The sequence below is a fragment of the Anoplopoma fimbria genome, chromosome 14 (assembly GCF_027596085.1).
Source record: "Anoplopoma fimbria isolate UVic2021 breed Golden Eagle Sablefish chromosome 14, Afim_UVic_2022, whole genome shotgun sequence".
Lineage (NCBI taxonomy): Eukaryota > Metazoa > Chordata > Actinopteri > Perciformes > Anoplopomatidae > Anoplopoma > Anoplopoma fimbria.
In genome coordinates this window covers 18,828,823-18,850,542 of record NC_072462.1, presented here as the reverse complement: position 1 = coordinate 18,850,542, position 21,720 = coordinate 18,828,823, and the positions used below count along the sequence as shown (strand labels likewise).

The following is a 21,720-nucleotide window of genomic DNA, read 5'->3' as shown; positions in this document are numbered from 1 at the left end:
CTGCTCCTCCATCCCCCCAGGGCACTTTGAAATTCAGTTCCTCAATTTGGACTAAAGGGGAGAGAAAATATTTTATGCATTTCAGGCCTAGTACACACAAAGTCTATTTGAGTGCTGGATTGCCAGAATCGATTCCCAGGTAGATTACTCTCTTTTGGTGGAATCTAAAAAATCATAGAAGCCATTGTTAAGTTTGTTTTTGAATCCCTTAAATTCTGTTCAAAAGATAACAACAACCAGGCCAAACAGAGAGTAAATCAAAAATGGACCCACTATTTAAGTTTACATTTATGGAGTCATCTTTGATATCTCTTTAAAAATACCCTTAGAATTTAATCTAAACATCTCTTTCATGGTTACTTTTGTCTGAACACATACCCAAACTAGGGCAATTGAACAACATCAGGTAATATTCTTACCTGCCCCCTCATTCTTCTCGGTCTACACACCCCATGGCTATTCAGACCCCACCCTTTCTGTGATGACCAATCAAGTTCAAAAGCTCAGACTTTGCCAGGATAGAGACCCATCTGAGAACATCTGAAAGCAGCACTTTGTCCCAAGACTGCAATGGTGTTGACAACAGGCGGACAAAGTAACATGCAACACCTTTCTGGTAAGTTTTATCCTTTTAGATCTAACTGTGCTGTATGAGCATTCATGTGATGTGGTTTATTCTTAATTTTAAGATGCATTAGGCCGTGAAGTATCAAATAGTTCTTTAATTTGTTTTACTTTGCTTTTAAGCCCCCCCCAAAATGTTTTATACTGATTTGGAGAGAAATTGATAATAAAAAAAAAAATTCTTGACCTATGATATGCTGCTCAAGCTGTTAATGCTTTGTGAGAACCTATTTTTCCTGTTTTTAATATTCATATAAACTTTTTTATGAACCAGCCATATGTTCCATAATGTATTTTCTCCACAGACTCCAAATCGCATCTGAGCATGCCCCGGTCCCCTCCAGCAGCTGACTCATACCAGCAGGGCTGCATCAGGATGACCCTGGAGAACGCTGATCTCTGGAAGTCCTTTCACAACATCGGAACAGAGATGATTATAACAAAGCATGGAAGGTAACAAGGCTGGAAACTGAAATCAACTACTCTCTGCTTTGTGAAAATACCAATAGTGCTTTGTATCATTTAATACATAGTCCGGAACTTACATGAAATGACCTATGTTTAGGTTAAAGAGCAGAAGCTTTGCACGTATTTTACAAACTTTTGTAAAAACATTTAGCACCATTCACTGACGCATTACTTTTTGTATTTGTTTCAGGAGAATGTTTCCACACTGCAGCATCAGCCTATCTGGCCTCCAACCTTTTGCCAACTATGTAATAATGATGGACATGGTCCCTGCAGACAGCTTCAAATACAAGGTAAATCCATATATATCCCTCATTGAATACTGCATGCACTGTTGTTGACATCATTTGGGGATGAAAACCAGCAGATTGCAGTATGTAAAATGCAGCAGTCTGCAGCCAGACATGGATTGCCCACTCTGAGCCGTTCCCTGCTGCATTTCAAAGCCTTTCATTGCTTCCTGTTTGTGCAGTCTCGGCTGGAGGCCCAATCAATTAGCATCCCTCCTTATTCACAATCGGTGAATGAGGAGCAGTCAGCCATTCATACATTCAACGGCTTTTACACCAACTGCTGTGGCCCATTTGGTCACAGATATTGCTTTTAGCACACACTTGAAACAGAGAGGTACATAATAAAGGGAAAGTACTGTAGAAGAGCATTGGGAGAGTTAGTTTTTTGGGTGGAGGTGAATTTGTCGAAACAGTGATTGTTTGTGATTGTCCGTTAATAGAATATATACAGTATATATAAAGAACCCCCCTGTACATTGTAACACAATGTGAAGGATAGTCTTGCAACTAATCCTGCCAACAAAGATCTATCTTGCATTGCACCAGCCATTATGAGGTGAAAATAGAAGAAAATGTCATGCTTCACCAAGACTTCTGATGAATCAGACATGTCCTAAGGTTTAACACCTGATAACTTTGCATCCCTCCCTCCCCCTTTTCTCTGAAGTGGAAAAAGGAGCAGTGGGAGGTCGCGGGGAAGGCAGAGCCCCAGCCCCCCTGTCGGACATTCATGCACCCAGACTCCCCTGCCCCAGGAAGTCACTGGATGAAGCAGCCGTTGTCTTTTCTCAGGATGAAGCTCACCAACAACACATTGGACCAACATGGCCATGTAAGACAACATCTTACATACTTAGTTCAAATGAAATTACTAATGCACGTAAAGTTCTTACTTTACTCAATTTTTCTCTTCTTATCCTTCAGATCATCCTACACTCCATGCATCGCTACTACCCAAGGTTTCATGTTACCCAGGCCGATAGTCCTTACACTATCTGCTGGGCCCCATTTCAGACCTTCTCCTTCCCAGAGACAACCTTCACTGCAGTAACCGCCTACCAAAATCCAAGGGTATGAGCTTTAACAGCTGTTTTATAAGCATTAACCCAACACAAATGTGAAGATATTCCTGTTCTATTGAAATCAAACACACTGCACCACCAACAGTTTGGCAACTATCTATTCTTGCTTTTTAAGATCACCAAATTGAAGATCGACCACAACCCCTTCGCTAAGGGATTCAGGGAGGGAGGCACCCATTCCCACAAAAGGTAGGAATAAATAAAATAAAACAAAAAAATTGTAAATGTGCAGAAAATTGTAATAAAAATGCTTAAAAATATCTTTTTTTTTCCCTACAGGTGTCGTTCAAGTAGAAGCCCTTCTCCAAAAAGAGTGGCACTGGACAGGAACACTCTTTGCAATAGCCCTCCAGGTAATTTGGGGAGTTTTTACTCATACAGCACATTTGAAAAAATACTACACCAACAAATAAAAGTCCCAGTAGTAAGAAAAGGTATTCCTCTGAGTTGCTCTTCCAGTCGTAGAAACATTGTATTTCCATCTCAGGCCTGCAGAGGATGCCCTTGACCTCTCAGTCAGTGGAGGCAGAGAGGGATCAGGCTTCCACACAGCAGCCACTAAAGGGGGGTGACCTTTCAGCCTTGGCTCAGGATCAGGACCCATCCGTGAGTCTACAAACTGAGCCCCTGGAGCTGCAAGATTATGATTACAGCTGTGAAGAACAGATGGTGCCTGCATCCATGCTGTACCAGCCCTACAGGTATTATTTAAGATAGCCAGGATGAGATAAACTCCAATGACCCTTGGACAAAATGAAATGTAACCTTTATGTCACTCTTAATTTCTTTAGATCTATTGAGTACACCAGATATCCACTTTCCTCCAATGACGATGCAGCCCACACCCTCGTCCAACCTCCATCTCATTCACTTGCCACAGCTGAACAAAACACTCAACAACATGGCTACTACCACCATCCTCACCACCACGGCCATGCAGCGGATTGGAGCCAATACCCACTCTTTTCCTACTCCTGTTGGTGAACTTTGCAACAGGGACATCATTGATGGAGGATACATTCACTAAAGCCTTAAAGGAATTCTGTTATTATGGGTAGACCAGCAACTGACTGACAGGCCACTATAGCAGTTTATGTTAAAAATGTATCATTGTGTATAGTGTTTCATTGTTTCATGTATTTCCAAGAGCCTGTACTGTAAGTGGAGTCACTTTAGATTGTTTGTCAGAAACAAACTATACATATATTTATATATATATATTTAGCCAGGAGCCAGTCTGACCTGATGCGTTATGACAGATAGCTAGTGTGAAATTACCATCATAGTCTGGCATAGTTTCCTCTGCAGAAGGCAGCAACGTCTGTGCTGTAAATGTTTTACGAGACAGAGAGAGGGGCCATATCTGGGACATTCATACAGCTTCAGGGAACAGACACTGCAAATTAATTTTCTAGAGCATATCAACTGGTCTTTTTTGTATGATATATGACTTTTTTAACATCTCTGTAAAAAAAATACATACAAATCGTCAAGACACCAGACATAGAACAGATGGTCTTTCAGTCTGTGTTTCTACAGGATGCTAAATTAAAATCCATGTTATAAGGATGTATGAGAGTGTGACATTCTGATAACATGATGGTTTATTTTAACTTCCAGGTCTTCCTAAGTAGTCTGGGTCATCTGGGATATCCACGTAGTCCATACTTGATTCCTCTCACCTATGTTTGAAATTAAGGGCATGGAAGAGTATGAAACAAAAACAAAAACATTAAAAATGTTGGAGTAAAGTATGCCATTAAAAATTGCATGATATACGCATGTGTGCAACTCAACAGTTTAATGTGGAAGCAAGAATAATTGAATTGATTATGATGTTTGTGCCCTTTCCTGTGCCAGACGCAAACATATGCTGGCTCCTTCCATTGGAACCGAGTCATCAAAGCTTTGGGAAACCCTGGTTTAGATTGCCAACCTTGTCAACGTATGTCACAAAAAATGGCATTCGGATTTTTATAGAATAGTACGCGGTTTAAGAACGTTATGGTCCAGTAATTTTGCAAAAACATATTATAGTGAATCATAAACAAAATATTATAAAAAAATCATAGTAAAGTGTGTCACGGAAAATCATCAAAAGTGTAGCATATTAAAGTCATAAAAAATAACCTTGGTTATATTCTGGTTCTTAACATCTACATTCATTAATTAAATTAGGAGTTAACCTGGTATAGTATGTCACAAATAAAAATAACACAGTAATGTATCACAAAAATGTCCTTTAATGCCATAATGTAGTATATCATGATAAATGTCATATTAATTGATAGTAAAGTATGTCAAAAATGTCTTCGTTTTGTAAGACAAAAAAATGTCAAATAAAGTCATAGTATAATGAGCCATAAAAAATACTGGTATATTGTGTTGAATTTTTTTTTTTTTAATTCCTACTATAGAATGTTGAACAGTAGAATTTGTCACATTATAGTATCTCATGAAAAAAGTTGCTTATACTATGCCAAAAAAGTTAATGAAAAGTCATAGTATAGGATGTAAAATAAAAAAGGACTAGTGAGTGGAAAATAAGTCATAGTATGGTATGTCAAAAAAAAGTAATAGTATAGCATGTCGAAAACAGTCATAGTATAGTATGCTGAAAAAAATCATAGTAAAGTATGTCGAAAAAAGTCATAAATCAGTCATAGTATAGTATGTCGGAAAAAGTAATATATTGTATGGTGAAAAAGAGTCAAGGCATGGTTAGTCAAAAAGATTCATACAAAGTCATAGTATAGTACATTGGAAGAAGTCATAGTATTGGATGTCGAGAAAGTCATGGTTTAGTATACTTAAAAATTCATAGTAAAGTATGTCGGAAAAATGTCATTAAAGAGTCAAGGTATGTATGTCAAAAACAATTCATACTATATTATGTTGAAAAAAGTCATAGTATAGTATTTCGAAAAAGTCATAGTGTAGTACGCTGAAAAAAGTCTGACTAGTATGTCAAAAGAATCATAGTATAAAATGTTGGAATAAGTCATAGTATATACATTACTGATTTTGCTTCTTCCCCGGAGTTGTGCTTTCTCGCCTCGCAGGTTCCCAGGAATCGGGGTTATATTTGGACTGTCATCGTGCCACCTACTGAGGCCCTGCTGACACCCACTACTACTACCACTATCATTATTAGTCACATTACTATTATTATTGCCTGTACTATTACGCTTATTGACTTGCTTGTACCCTGGAGTCTTTGTGCTTTCTCGCTTCGCAGGCTTCTATAAATCGTGGCTGTACCTGGACCGTGGACGTGCATCCTGCTACGGCCCTGCTGACACCGACTGCTACCACCATTATTATTATTACTAGTCACATTACTATTACTATTACCTGTACCATTAAGCATTTTAGCTTTACTTCCACCCTGAAGCCCTTTTGCTTTCTCGTTCTGCAGGTTTCCATGAATCGTTGTGGTACCTGGACCGTAGTCGTGCCTCCTGCTGTGAGCCGACTGACACCCACTGCTACTTCGATTATTATTATTAGTCACATTACTATCCCTATTTTCATGGCTATAATTCTACTGTAATAATTGCTGCTGTTATTATAAGTAGTCTTATTATATGAATCATTTATGTCATATACATTGAATGTGTTGTATCTAAGAACTGTTATGCTGCTCATTCTGTACACATGACATCTATTGCATTCTGTCCATCCTGGGAGAAGGATCCCTCCTCTGTCGTTCTCCCATAGGTTTCTTCCTTTTTTCTCCCTGTTAAAGGGGGTTTTTAGGGGAGTTTTTCCTGTTAATGTGAGGGAAGGACAGAGGATGTCGCATGTGCACAGATTGTAAAGCCCTCTGAGGCAAATTTGTAATTTGTGATTCTGGGCTATACAAATTAAACTGAATTGAATTGAATAGTATGTAAAAAAAGGTCATAGTATAGTTTGTCGAAAAAAGTCATCGTATAGCAAGTCAAAAAAAAGTCATAAAAAAGTCATAGTATAGTACGCTGAAAAAGGGCATTGTATAGTATGTGGGGAAAAGTCATTAAAGTCAAGGTATTTCCAAGTTGTAAAAAGGCGTAGAAAAGTAATACTGGAGTATTGCATGTTATATCATGTAATACAACTCCTATAGAGACAAGAATGAACTTGTGGAGGAATGGCACAATGGTAAGCATAGAAGCCACTCATCTGGAGGGTCATGAGTTCAAATCTCTCTGTTGCTGTTAAATTTCTTATCATTGGAAAAAGTATTGATATACTACGTCTAAAAGATTAATAGTACAGTATGTTGAAAAAGTTATCAAAGTCATAGTAGGTCAAAAAATATAATTACAGACTTATTATAGTATGTTGGAAAGAGTCATAAAGCAGTCACAGTAAATTATGTCCAAAAAAGTCATACCATAGTATTTCTAAAAAAGTCATAGTATAGAATGTTGATGAAAGTCATAAAAAAGTAATTTTTTCAACATACTATACTATGCCTTTTTTGGCGTACTGTATAGCATGTTAAAAAAACGTCATAGTATAGTATGTCGAAAAAGTCATAAAAAAGTCATAGTATAGTACGCTGAAAAAAAGGCATAGTATAGTATGGCGAAAAGAAATCATTACAGTCAAGGTATTTTCAAGTCGTATTTTTAATCGAAAAGTAATACTGGAGTATTGCATGTTATACTATGTAATACTAGTCCTATAGAGACAAGAATGAACATGTGGAGGAATGGCACAATGGTTAGCATAGAAGCCACTCATCTGGAGGGTCATGAGTTCAAACCCCTCTGTTGCACCATTTCATTTCTTATCATCGAAAAAAGTCATGAAAAAGTATTGGTATACTACGTCTAAAAGATTAGTATGTTGGAAAAGTCATAGTATAGTATGTTGAAAAATGTCATACTATAGTGTTTCCAAAAAAGATTATATACATTATATAAAAAAATCATTGTATAGTATGTTGAAAAAAGTCTTACGAAAGTACGCCAAAAAAGGCTTAGTATAGTATGTCAAAAAAAGTCAGTTTAGTATGTTGAAAACGGTCTTAAAAAAGTCATAGCACTGTTTGTTAGGATAACTCATAGAAAGGTTATACTAAAGTATGCTGGAAAAAGTTATTGTATAGAACTTGTCGTTAAGTATGTTAATAAAAGTCATTACAAAATTCAAATATAGAATGCCGAAAAAAGTCATTAAAAAGTCTTGAATACTTTGTCTGAAAAAATGATAAAAAGTCATAGTATGATATTTTGAAAAAAGTCATAGTCTAGTATGTTTAAAAAGTCATTAAAAACTCAAAATATAGTGTGGCTAAACAAGTCAATAAAAGAGTATAGTACGCCCCAAAAAGTACTTATACTATATTATGTTATAAAAACGCTATAACATGTCATAGTATAGTATGACTTTAAAAAGTTATGGTATAGTTTTTCATAAAACGATATAGGATAGTATACCTTATAAAAGGTCTGGCATGGTAAGTCTAAGTCAGTCAAGAAAAAGTCATACTATATATATTTTTTAAGACATAAAAATAACATTTCATCAATGTATGTCAAATTAATTATTATAGTTTGCCTTTGCAAATAAGTCATTTAGTAGATTATGCAACAAAAGTTTAAAAAGTCATAGAATAGAATGTCATAAAAGATGTAAAAGAAAAGTCATAACATTGTATGTCATAAAAATGTCAGTCGAGTATAAAAAGCCATTGTTTAGCATTCTGTTAAAATGTCATAAACAAGTTTTTGGTATGTCATAAAAGAATAGCATGTCATAAAGAAGTCATAGTTTAGAATGCAATATTTTTTCTCCAAATAGTAAAAAAAAAGTCATAAAGTGTCCTAGCTCAGTATATCATAAATACAAAAGTATAGTATGACATTAAAGCATATTATACTATGTGTTACATGTCATGTCAAATCATGTCATTTGAAAATGTGTCACAGCTGGCTAGCACTCATTTGCACCTGAAAAAATGTTGTTTAATACCTTTAAGGACCTTACCTGTGTTTCCATTGATTAATCAACGTTAGATAGCTCACTTCTTTAAGACCCAGCGGATACCAATTACATTAAGATTACTTCTTACTCAGTTACATTAGTCATCAGGGACAAAATGTTTCTTGTTTATCTTTAAGAAAGTAATAATGGTCCTCTTTCTCGTGTTTTTAATAGCAAAATGTATTGTGAGCTAAACACTCTACAGCGCTGCGGCTGCCATCACGTAGTTTGAGGGCGGTGGTGGTAATGGACTGTAGGAAAGCTTTCATTGACCGTTCAGCACATCCATTTATACACACGTACGCGATTGACATGCACTGTGCCCCGGGGAGAGGTCAAACTCGGATAAGTTAGGTTCACTATGGTCGTTCTCACTGCAGCCACCGCCTATCGCAATCTGGAGCATTTCATTGACTGGCTTTAATGACGATTTAACCTGGCACATGCACACAAAGCACCGGGCATACAGGAGTAGAGGCCAGAGACAGCACTAAATACACAGAATCACTTATCGTGGAATAGTTTAAAAACGATATACCATGATTTAGAAACGTAAAACATCTAACTAATGACACAATAGTCTTTTGATCTCGACTGTAGAGTGAAGGTGTTATATGTTACACTTTGCTACAGGTGGACTGTGACAAACAGGAGAAGTTTAGGAAGACAAAGATTAAGGAAGTGATGATGCACTCTACACTTTGCTTGAGTTTCATCTTTCTGGGTTTCTTTGTTTTCTTAGTTTTTACAACCATCATGAGAACAAGTTGTTATTCAAGCTTGATAGATTATGTTCCTGTGACTTCCATTGCTCATGAATTACCTCACAATGTTTCAAAGGGCAACTAGACAACGTGTCTTATGATGATTATGATGATGATGATATGGTGCTGATGGTTAAGAAAATGTTTCTAGGCTGCAACATCATCAGGGAGTGAGCGGTCACAGATATGTTGTGTATGAAGACACGCTTTGTGGCATGACAACCAATGGTTTTAGTATGGAATGGTAGCATTCTTGTCATTATAAATTTAGTAAGGATCAATGTATGCCCATGGCTACTACACTTTGGAACAGTTGCATAATCTGAACATATGTCTCAATACAGTCTCAGCCACTGTGAAGGGTTGGAATCCTCTTAGATTTGAGCTAAGCCCAGTTTCATACACGTCATCTTTTCATCATCAGAAGCATCTGATCTGGAGTCCAATGATAATCGTCTTGTAGTTTGATAGAAGTATAGTTTCACTAAAGTAAGAATTGTACATCTAAAAAGCATGACAGGGGGACACTAAGGCCATGCTTTGTCTATAGTGTAGTTCAGAGTGGCATGCTCATCTCTACTAGTATAAGGAAAAGGAAACGAGTAAGGGAATGTAAATTCTCAACTATATGAGCCAGGACTTATATATATATATATTTCAGTATACCATCGTCAGATTACTTTTTGCAGATATCAGATTAACATTTTTAGGGCCTATTGGCTTAAACTTGTGTTATATGTACCTGGTTTGAAAAGCGCTGAATAAACAAGTCACAGAACATGCCCATCTGAAATACTGCCCTTGAAAAGTTTTCCATCCCCCCCCCCCATCTCTAGGTCAGATGACTTTCTTTTATTAGCACTTCATTAAAATTCATTAATTGCTTCCTTTCTCCTGGGCGCAGCCAGAATCAAAACTGGAACTGTCAAAAATTAGAGCATGAGCAACTGTCCTGTGCTCTAGATACACAACCTGTGACGCCAGGCTGCTGCAAACACCTCCAACACCTCCACCACCACCACCACCCCCCCATCTGTTAAAAAGACAACATGCATATATAGAGGACAGAGATATCAGAGAGAGGAATTTAAAGAAGTAGACGTAAATTTTATTTACTTGTTCTGTACATAAAGGGTCAATACCAGCACAGGTGTTAACCATGGGAAATATTAACACATGTCAATGGTATAAGAAAATAAAAAGGCACAATTTTCAATTTTTAAGTAAAAGACAGGCTTGTCTAGAATATGAGAAGAGAGCACAGTAATACTGTTAATGCCATTACAAAACAACTCAGAAGCATGAGAAAAAGCATGTTCACCTCAACGAAGGAATTAAATCAGGGTGTATTGCTTAATTAGTAGATTTCATTAAGTTTGATGAAAAAAAAGAAATCCCACACTGGCTTGTTTGCATGGACCAGGAGGGATTAAAACGAGATAAACCTTGATTTAATACGGATAAAAAGGACATTAAGCAGCATTTGGCCAGGCAGAACCATTTCCCCGGCCAAGAGATCATGCACGGAGGCAACCAGCAGGCATTTTTTTTTTCCCTTTTGTAAATGTCACCGTAGATACTTAAGTTTATTAACATCGATCATTTTAAGAAAATGCTCAATTTAATAGCGGACTATAAACTGGCAAAATTAAAATTAAAATTGGGATACAACTAAAAGCTGCACAATATTACTCTGAGTGAATGGCTGAGCACTGATTTGAAGGGAAAGCACTAGGCGGAGAGATGAGATGGGGGGGGGGGGGTCATTTTTTTTTACAGCAGAAACGTAGGGGTTGGCACTGTATGCACAACTGCCTAATTGGCTGCTCCTACTGGCCGGGTTGATTGCAGCACAGTAGGAACAAAGATGCTTTCCCACTACTCTGACAGGTAGCATAAAGACACAAATATTAAAACAGACCAAATATCTAAGAAACAGGGAACTGACAGGAGCAACACTGCATCAGAAACACATTTTTGGCAGAGAGCATTGCATGCGCTAAAAGATGCATTTATCTTACTCTCTGGGAAAAGGCATTGGGGATTCTCATTGGCTTGCTGAAATATCACCTCCTTCCCTGACCTGTGCCACTGAAAGTAGAGACTCTCAGCTCAGTGGAAAGCCTTCAGCCGTTTAGTCAGATGCTCCTGGAAAGTGCTGGCCAGGGCCACTGCCGTTGCTACTTGACTTTTTGGAAAAACCTGTTCAAAGCATGGCACTCCTATGCAGAAAGTTGAAATAGATCTTCTAGTGCTCGGTGCCGTTTGCTCTTAAAACCTACTAATCTCTAAGCAATGTCCTTTTAGTTCATAATGGTGTTAAGGACAGTAAAGAGAGGTACCAAGTGGACATGCAGAGTTTCCCCTCTACCATACATCTTTTCGATGTCACACAAAAAAAAAAAACAAAAAAAGAAAAGAAAAAAAACAACTATATTTGATCATGTGGCACAAATAAGAAAAAGGATGAAATCACTTATGGCCGTGTCATGTCTTATTAACAAAATATAAATAAGTATTGTCAGCCAGACATGTGCCAGGTTGAAGAGTGGATGGGATCTGTAATGTCAAGGAACAACCTAGAGCTTCCACAAACCTCTCTCTCTTCTGACGCCAGTCACACATCACATACACATAAAAAAAACCTGTCAACCTGAATAACTCCTGGCCAATACATGAGTGTGTGTGTGTGTGTGTGTGTGTGTGTGTGTGTGTGTGTGTGTGTGTGTGTGTGTGTGTGTGTGTGTGTGTGTGTGTGTGTGTGTGTGTGTGTGTGTGTGTTTGTGAGATGGTTAAGGTACAACAGTGACTTGATTGTTTTGGAGAAATAACATTTGACTGGCTGGTTAGCTCCTCGTTGCCTCAGTGCTCTCCAAAGTCCATAGGGATATTGCTGTTCCCTACTTTGCACAAATATCCTCACATCAACAAAACAAACACACACACACACACACACACACACACACCAACACTTTCTTAAGTCCCCAAGACTTCAAACATTACAAATATTCTGAAAAATCAAAAAAAACTAACATGTTGTGATGTAATGTGGTAAATATCTATTGTGATCCCACACTCACACTCACACTCACACTCACACTCACACTCACACTCACACTCACACTCACACTCACACTCACACTGATGCCCAGTGATCTGTAAATGAAAAAGACACTAATGCAAAAAACACTGCCCAGTCTGGAGCCAAGTCATGGGAAAGGGAAGAGGGAGAAGAGGGGTCAGGTTTTTAGTTTGGAACCGACGTCCAAAGCTGTAAACAGTCAGAAAGCCTTGCAACGGTTGGCAACAACAGAGGGGTCGCTATCATGGTACAGCCCCAAGCAGGCAAGCACGTAACCGTGGTGACACTGGCGGGAAAGGTGGACACAGCCAGCAGATTCAGCTACAGGAAATACTGACGAGATGGTCCCACGAACTCTGGGGTCAGTCACTCTCATCCGGGTTCTGGGGGTCTATGATTTTGACGTGGGTGAATGGGAAGAGACCCCTCCGTCCATTTACCTCTCCCTCCCACTGACCGCTGATGTTCATCCGTGTAACCATGACGATGTCACCAACCTGAGGGCAGAAGGACAGGAGGGTGAGTTAGAGCCGGGGCATTGCTTTTCAAAATAACTACACAGTAGAACATTTTAAATGGGATTGTTCTGTTAATTTCTAAAATAAATAATACCACAATGGTATTGCAGCATTTAGACTACCTCTCCTCCATGTATTTAGCGTAAACTGATATGGAAAGCTGTAATTGGTTGATCCTTGTCACATGACATAGGATGCACCCTGCAGTGTTCCACTCGTTAAAATAAATTAATCTCGGGGTGCAGCCATCGCGTCCTGAATAATAGGCGCTGAGAAAACACTTAAAAAACATAAAGCGTCATTGTTGATAACTACAGATAAATTGACAACAGTCACTGGATTAATTCGATGCCGATTAACTGCTGCACCAGACTCTATTGTTAGGAAGCACAAAAGAAGACACAAGTAAAATATAGCAAAGTTAAAAACCTAAGGAGGAGCAAACTAACTGCATTAGACACATTGCCCTCATTGTAAACCTGCTCTAAACTACCCTAACTGTACGCACGTGTGAGCTTGCACGATATCCAGGCCAACCGATTTATTTATACACCTTTTAAAATAAAAGTGGCTTGTCTTATCTCCACACCGACATCACGCCGTGGTTTGAACAGACGATAAAAGGAGCACAGAGTTGTCGCTCAGATGGGTTTGTGACACCGAATGTGACCCCAATCTGTTAAAGCCATATGCTCTTTATCAGGATTAGAAGGGTAAAGTCTTCATCATGGAAAAAAAAAAACCGTGATTGAAACGAGAATGTGAGGACACACTGTTATTGTAGCTTCGACTTCCCAATGAGGCTTCGAGGACATCCAGTTCTAGACATTATGTGTAACGATAATCCTTAAGGCCGTTCTGGAATGTCAAGAATGCTACCGAGTCATAAAAAGCTTCCATGTGAATGAATCATGATGGATTAAACTAGATTGCTTTCAGTTTGATTCTCAAAAATAAGACCCGAGAAAAAAGAAAAGAAAATTGACCCTCACAAATGTTCACATTCCAATAAAGTTTCATTCAAGTTCCAATTTTTACGGGTTGAATTATATCTAATATTTCAAGGGGTTAACACGAGCAAATCTTCATTCAGAAGAGGATGATTGTTAATGATGCAAAGTTTGATCAAAGATTCTTAAGTATGTTGAAGATAGTGTTACCATAGTAATCAAATTCACCGTGACTGCGCAAAAAACTTTGGGTAAAAGAATGAGCGCAAATTTAACAAAATACTTACATCTAACTATTAAAAACAAAGTTACAAAGAAGCAGACTAGTATTATGAAATAAATAATTTAAATATCCAACTCTAAAACCAACGAGGACATAACCTAATTTCATTTGGTACGGCCTTGTCCGAAGTTAATAAATAATGACTTATAGCGTCGTCTTCTTGAACCCCAGGGGCCTAAAAGTAGCCACAGTACAAAACTAAAGCATTTGTAAGTCATGACCTATTCTGAGCCAAAGACAGTGCCACATGAAAGAGACATGACGAGACGTGGTACGGTATGTGTTTTTGGTGTGAAGCGAGTTGCAAACCAGTATATAATAAATACCACAGAATGAACTAGGGTAAGAGTTTCTTTCTCATCATTTCTTTCAGGGTTTATGATGACACCCTGGTCTCAATTAAAGTAACTACACCATTGATTACCCAATATTGGTTAAGTAAAGTTTTCTAAATAATTCAGTATTTTGTGCTTAACCTACATAGGTCCTTTATATTTAGATCTGGTGATTTGCATCTCCCTCCCAAAACTTTCAAAATAGATAAATAGAAAGAAAAATTCTGGAGCATAAAGTTTAAATAATACACAATATTGAAAGTGAAAAGACACTGTAAGATTAGCAGGTTAGTGCATTCAAATAAATAATCGTTGAGGACAGACGATGTATTTATGTTAATCCAGAACAAATCAGTGTTTCCCAACATATAGACTGTACTTTGAATGGCCGCACAGGTATATTAACAGTCGCCCAAGTATATTTGGCGACCCATTTTAGCATTTGTGATATTTTTTTTTTAATCTGTCTGAGGGAACACCGGCACTCGCGATCAATTGACCAGTGGACCAGTGGACGTGTAGTGTCAGAACACCGCTGGGGAGCGAGGCGGGACTACGGCGTCGTGTGGTGACCCAACATGCTGCTTCACTCCACTCACCACACCCTCCTAATCTTAATCTGTGGGAAACACTGAAGCAGTAATGGAGTAAGGGCTTTCCTCAATACTCCTGTTTTAAGCCAGGGTTGATTCGAAGGGAAATAAGGATTATAGGCATCCCAGAAAGCAGCAGATTTAATAAAGAAACTGAAAACTATCACCATTATCTACTTCCTAGTCTTTGGGGAACATATACACACTGCTCTTTCAATACCATCTTTATTAGCATTGCTCCTGTTTGACACAAAGGCAATGCTATAAAACAGAACTCCAGCCTGAAGATTGACAAAGTGTATGGAAGCACAACTTCTGTACCCCCAGTAACTTGCTCATTGAAAACAAAGTGACACTGTGTTAGGTTCAAGTTTGCCGCTGCTACAACCCTGACCGGTGCAGGGTAGGGTGCAAGGACAGACTATGAAGTTTGCGTCATATTTTTCCTTTAGATGCCTTGTATAGTCTTTCGTTTTGTGTCCGACACTGCTGCAGTAAGACAAAGTTGAGCGGCCCCTCTTTATTTCCAGGGTGAGCACATTATGGCAGTTTAGTTACAGTTTTCACAACAGCAGGACGTTTGAGGTGTGGTAATGCAGGCTTAATGGACCAAAACCACTCTTGACTTTTGCTGTACTTGTAATATCCTTTAGTGAATCAAGGTGACACTAGCACACTTCTTACATGAGTCTGACCCACGCATATAGCAAGAGACCAGTCACGGGTTAAGCTTTAGTCGCCAGTAAACAGGATCCAGTGTGCAACTGTAGCTCTATACATCATACCTTCACACGGTATTGCACAACATGAGTGCCAAAGTCATGTTTCAGTTTCAGTTCTTAAATGCTTGCCCATTTGGGAGCTCACACACACACTCTTTCTTTATTGCCCTCTTTCTGTGTGGTAATGGTTAAATTAACTTAGTTTAATGGAGGTTTCCGTCTCTACCCAGTGCAGCTATTGACGGTAGATAAAAAAAAGGTAGTGATGAGCAAAGACCCAGGCTAGCTAACATGTCTTATTGTCCCTTTCAACTCATGTTTGTGTCAGTCTGAATGAGGTATTACGCATTTTCTGAGGTGATTGTTAATATATATACTAGACTATTGTTCTTTATTGGCAGCTGCCTAACCTTTTGAATGAATACCCTTTCACCAGGTTTACTCATGGTGCAAATTTACACCTCATTTCAGAGTCATGGAGACAACGTGCATCACAGCACCCACACTGTAGCGGCCTAGTTTACTTCCTACATCCACTGACTCACTCTGATGTCACTGAATGGCAGCAGAGATAGGAAAAGAGATACCTCTCATTTTCATCTGTCTCCTGGGGCATCACTACAGCTCAGCCTGCTATTAGAGTGGAGCATTTTCAGAGGCCCGGTATATGAAGACATTACACAACGTGCTCCGACATGTTACCACAGTCAAAGCAGATTTGGATTAGCCAGAGTGCAATTCTTAGAAATACAATCGAGCTGTGAAGTGCAACTGTGCTGCTGATAGAGCCGCACTCTGTCAGTTTAGCAGCTAGCTGGCTAGCAGGAAGACTGAGCCTGAGCTACGGATGACTGGTAGAATTGTGGCTCCACTCATCCCCATCATTTGAAATTGGGACACAGTCTCACCACAGTCCTCGCCTACCCTCAATTTAACCGTTGTGTATTTAACATATCATTTATCATTCTAGGAAAATGTCTCAAAGACAAATTAGAAAGATATAACACCTTTCTAACATTAAAAAAAAAGAAAAAAAAGAATGTGGTTGGCATTCAATGAATGAATTCAATCAACCACCATTTCACCACAATTGAATCAGCATGGAGCGTGAAGACACAGCAACAAGTTGAGTCATCTTGATGTGCATGACCAACAATCATCTGCAGATAGAGCGGCTGCTGTTAGGTTATGAATCTATTGGTGTGAACACGCAGGAAATGGCCTTTAAAGTAAGAGGATTGCAGAAGAGCCTCAAGTTATCTTAAGACACTTTCACACATGAACACAAGATTGACAGCACTGGTGTGTGTCCCCCTTCTTTCATCACTAGCTGCTAACTCACGCAATTCGAAAGCAGAATGCAGTTAAACCTTACAGCTTCCCCTACTAGAGCTCCCAGTCAGAATGTGATGATTTGAGGAACAAAATACTTGCAACTTTGAACTATCAAACTGACACAGACTAAGTTTGTTTTTTTTGACCACCAATTGACTTCTCACCGTACTGTAGTGACACAAATGTGGACTACAAAACCCTGTACATCACTGCGGTAACAGGTTCAATAGAGCACAACACTGACTACACCCAACGACAGAGATCAGAGGCAAATAGGGAATTGAAAGTTTTAAGCAGAGAAAAAAAAAATAAAAAAAAAATCTAGCTTTCATACTGTGGTGCATTTCAAAGTGAAATTGAATATTTGAGCAGTGTGCATCTTCAATTTAATTTAATCCTTTGCATTTGATTGGGCCGCTAAAAGGTGGTCAAGCTTAAAGTTTAGCCGATGCGATACAGATGACTGTTGGCCCCTGGACAAGGGAGCGATGAAAGGGAAACGTTGCCCATGTTCAACTGGCTCGGTGTCACTGCAGTGCATGCATATGAACGACGCCCAGAGCTCGCCGCTCATGCTCCAGCTAACGTAAACAGGTTGTATCGAGTCATCCGGTGGACACTCATCTGCATGTGCTGCCTGCACTGCAGTGACAGACCCGGTCAAAAATCTGTTTCTCTTAAATGAATTAGTCCTCAGACACATTGTTTTGGTAATGAAAACAAAAATGTTGCCCAGTGATGTATATAAAAAAAACAAAAAAAAACCCACATCTCTTCCTAACTCTCTCCATATTGCTCTGTCAGCTATTACAACCCATAAACAGTAAAGTGGAGTTTTATATGACAGGTGGGGCTAGCTAGTTGCCAAAGCTTCATTTGATTGGATGATTGTTTTTGTGAACGCCCCTCAGTGTCATTAAATATTTTAATAATATAAGTAATAATAAGCAATAAGTGTTAAAGACAGGTTTCATGGGGGTTTTGATGTAAAAAATATATATGATATATTTGGCATAAAGATAAAAACTAACAGGATTCAAACTGAGAAAAATGCATTTGTCTATTGTATTTTACTAGGTCTTTGAAAAGTTATTGCACACTTAAATGTGTTTTTGTAACCTATAAACACAATTATAGAACTGCATTGTGATGAAATACATCAATTAAGGTGTTAATCATTTATAAAAATCAATTTGGTGGTGACTCAAAATGACTCAGGAAGTGGGCGTGGTTTCACATCTCAGCCTTCTTGTCCACTTTTTTAGCATTATTCAAAATGATGCAGTTGTTAGGCTCAGACCTGGGGAGGAAGTTGTGCTTGGTATTGTTCTATGGTTTAAGTTAATTTGGACCAAAATTCACAAACATTTGACCCACTTCATAAAGAAGTACTGTTGACTACTAGAACACTTAATCTCTAACAGAAGCAGCAATCCATTAAAGCATCATTTGAAACAGCTGATTAAGTCACTGCTATCTCTTAAATAGGCATAAAAGAAGAGAGGAAAAGGAAGGAAAAATGACAAAACACATTTAAGATAAGTGAATTCCAAATTACAATACCTCTAAAGCAAGAGCTGTTTTGTCATAGGCGCACGGCACTCGTTTCTGGATGGCCTTCGCCATGACAGGGCCGTTCTGCACGGACGGTAGAGGGCTGATAACTGCTCCGGGCGTTCCAGGGGGCAATGGCGATGGTGTCTGGGGCTGGGCATAGGCGTGGACGAGGGCGTGGGAGGGCTCGGGGATCCCGTAGCTGTTGGAGTTGCGAGATCCATGGGAAGGCTGGCCAGGATGAGGTGAAGGTCGTACCAATTTCTCCACGTAGGGCACAGGGATCATCCCGACACGTCCCTCTTTACTCTTGGCGCTCCACCACTGCTCCTCTGGCTTCTCCAGGATGATAAGGATCTCCCCCTTCTTGAAGGGAAGGTCCTCTGCATCGCTGCCAGTGAAGTCATATAGAGTCCGCACATACTCCAGGTTCTCCTCTTGGCCTCCCGTGGGCTGGATAGGACCACTCACTGTGCTTGGGTACCTTGAGAGATTATAATAATGAGGCCAAGTCAGGAGACATAATATGGTTACCATAAAAGGCCACTGTCAAATGGATAATATTAAAAACACAGGAATGGTGGGTCTAATTCAATCAGGGACAAATTTTTTTGGAATGGCATTCAATTAAAGTTAATGATAGGTCAAAAACAAATATTTTACATTTGTGAGAACCTGACCTTGGCTGCATAGGCCTCCCCTAAGAAACTCTTGCACATACATATTTGCTAAATGCACTGTGATCAGTGGTAAAGTGGCTAAATGCATCATCTAGTTGAGATGTCTATGCCTGTATGTCAGCAAACAATGCTAATAGAGCACATAAACCTGCAAACCACAAACTCTATCAGCATCTAGGCCGGTGATTGTTTATGCTCCCAACCCCAGGCGTTGTGACACCATACAGCCTTTGCTAAAAACCAACAAACTGGATGTGGGGTGGTGGTGGTAGTGCTAGTGTAGTCGAAGTGCCACCAGTTGGCAAATGTTGGCAAGCCGAATGCTCCATGGCTCATCGGCAGGGCACTGAGGTCTGACTGAAAGTGGGTTACTTTGATAAAAAATAGACAACCTACTTCACCTAAAGTACCCAGTCTTGGGTGGTGAAACTGTTCTATGGGGGCCCCCAAATCGTTATTGTATTCAAATCATGTTCCTCTCTGCCTTCCCCTAGGGTCTTGATAATTTGGATTGCTTGTGTTTGGGTGGTTGTTCGGTTTTAATAGATATTCTTAGATTTCATTATGATTAAATTAATTAATTTTAATTTTATTTTTTGTTTGTTTTTAGTGTTTTATTATTATATTTGATTATTGTGATTGTTCTACCCTGTGCAGCACCTTGAGATTTCTTTGTATTTTAAAGTGTGCTATATAAATAAAATCCATTATTATTATTATTATTATTATTATTATTATTATCTTACAGTCATGGTGGTTGTATGGGGTATTGGGAGGCTTTCCTACCTGGGAGCTGGCTCTATGAGCGTGGTGGTGTCCAGGTAGTGGATTTTGTAGAACTCCAGGAGAGCAGGGAGGTGCTCAAACTCTTGGTCGCCTATCTTGAACCTCTTGCTGGGCAAAGAGTTGATGATATAGTGAGACACTTTGGAGTTCTCAGACACTGAGAGCACGTAGTCACCCGGGCAGGTCGACGAGTCTCGAACCAGGAACATGCCGTGTCTCTGTCCTTGTAACCGGTTCTGTGCCTCCTGTCGCGAAACCGGTCCAAAATACCAGGCGGACCGATCGGCCGAATCGAACCGAGCAGTCGACATTTTTTTTTTTTTTTTTTCTTTCTACTGTTTGAAAAAATAAGTTAATATCAGTCTTAAAAATAAGAAAAAAACATTACATTAAAAACAAGACAATAAGTTAAAGCGCGTACTGCGTGCGTTGGGAATTAGCCAATCACAGCTAAGGAGGGTTTAGGAGATGCAGGGCAGGGCGCAATAATGCTGCAGGAGACCTCTTTAAAAACACGAAACCTCTCGATGTGTTCACAGACTCTGGCTCATACTGTGGGTCCTGTGTTCAGCAGTCACTGGCTGCTCAAAGGGATGTGTTTTATGTTTTTAAGCGGCCAAAAACACTAAAAAACACTAAGAAAACTTACGACAGAGAGCGAAGCAACACTGATAAATGAAGCTTCCCCTTTTCGTTGGGGTGTTTCTTCTTATAGTTGTATATCCTCCAGTGTCAGTGAAGAGAAACGGAAAAGGTGCCCTCAGTGTTTCATCTGATAAATCCTCATGTCGGCGGAAGAGAACAAAAAAAGAAAGAAAAAAGTCGCTCGTAGCCACGGGTCGGAAACAAAATGGTTAGTTTGTATCTTCTGGATCTTACGATACGGTACACGTCAGGGAAACGCGTTTCTGAATCCCCTTCCTCGAGTCGGAGCAGACTTTTGAGGCAGCACAGCAAAAAAATGGCGGCTCGCAACACGTCTTCACACACAAAAAAGAGGTTTCACGGCAGCGGCTCTCCGTGTCCTGCCCGGGCATCTCCGGTACCGCTCCGCTGTGCTTCCTGCCTGGGATCCCCGGAGCTTAACGGATCTGTATTTTTATACTTTCCCCTTGTATCGCGCTCGTCCCCCCCCTCACCCGAGCCACCAGAAGTGCGAGTACGAGACCGAAAAAATGGCGACGGGAGGGCAGGTCCCGCTTTCTGTCTGTACGTCACTGGAGGGGGGAGGAAACAGCCCCCCCTCAACAGAGCAGAGTGTCAATCATGTTTCCACGACACAGCTTCACAACATTGTGTATGACAAATGATAAAACAGTGATGACATAAACACACCAAAAGTCAAAATACATTTGATTACAGCAGCATAACCCTGCAGCTTTGTGTTTTCTAAAACAGTGTGGTAAAAAGTTACCTAATGTAATTGACTCATTGCATAACTAACATGGTACAACTACTTCTATCAGCATAAAAAGATGGGTAATGGGTAAATCTCACATTATCTTGTTCTTCCATATCCTGTACAATAATACGAAAATAAAAGTAGCAATACCACAATGTCAAATATTGTATAAAATAATGTCAAAATGCTGCAAGTTAAAGTCCTGCATTTAGAAAACACTCAAGTATTACATTACATTACAGTCATTTAGCAGACGCTTTTATCCAAAGCGAC

General features: G+C 39.3%; 2 protein-coding genes across 3 annotated transcripts; one reads left to right on the top strand and one right to left on the bottom strand.

The window, feature by feature from the left end:
- Positions 1-600: 600 nt before the first annotated feature.
- Positions 601-3,451, top strand: LOC129102866 (T-box-containing protein TBX6L-like). The gene is made up of 9 exons (XM_054613144.1): positions 601-616; positions 930-1,077; positions 1,283-1,385; positions 2,053-2,217; positions 2,310-2,456; positions 2,583-2,656; positions 2,747-2,820; positions 2,955-3,168; positions 3,259-3,451. The coding sequence occupies exons 1-9, from the start codon at positions 601-603 to the stop codon at positions 3,449-3,451; spliced, it is 1,134 nt and encodes a 377-aa protein (XP_054469119.1).
- Positions 3,452-10,299: 6,848 nt separating this feature from the next.
- On the bottom strand, positions 10,300-21,227 carry crkl (v-crk avian sarcoma virus CT10 oncogene homolog-like). Of its 2 annotated transcripts, XM_054612265.1 has the most exons (4): positions 20,695-21,227; positions 20,046-20,380; positions 18,589-19,063; positions 10,300-12,786 (listed from the first exon to the last, which is right to left on the bottom strand). In XM_054612265.1, the coding sequence occupies exons 2-4, from the start codon at positions 20,354-20,356 to the stop codon at positions 12,652-12,654; spliced, it is 921 nt and encodes a 306-aa protein (XP_054468240.1). In that variant the 5' UTR covers positions 20,357-20,380; positions 20,695-21,227; the 3' UTR covers positions 10,300-12,651. The 2 variants fall into 2 exon arrangements, with proteins under 2 accessions (XP_054468240.1, XP_054468239.1); XM_054612264.1 differs by having other exon boundaries at positions 20,046-21,227.
- Positions 21,228-21,720: the final 493 nt, after the last annotated feature.

Coding starts and splice junctions, on each gene's coding strand:
- LOC129102866 (XM_054613144.1), top strand. Junction 1,078..1,282: donor ATTATAACAAAGCATGGAAG/GTAACAAGGCTG, acceptor TATTTGTTTCAG/GAGAATGTTTCCACACTGCA. Junction 2,218..2,309: donor CATTGGACCAACATGGCCAT/GTAAGACAACAT, acceptor CTTATCCTTCAG/ATCATCCTACACTCCATGCA.
- crkl (XM_054612264.1), bottom strand. CDS start 20,356: ATGTCGACTGCTCGGTTCGATTCGGCCGATCGGTCCGCCTGGTATTTT. Junction 19,064..20,045: donor CTCATAGAGCCAGCTCCCAG/GTAGGAAAGCCT, acceptor TAATCTCTCAAG/GTACCCAAGCACAGTGAGTG. Junction 12,787..18,588: donor AAACAGCTCTTGCTTTAGAG/GTATTGTAATTT, acceptor TTCTGCCCTCAG/GTTGGTGACATCGTCATGGT.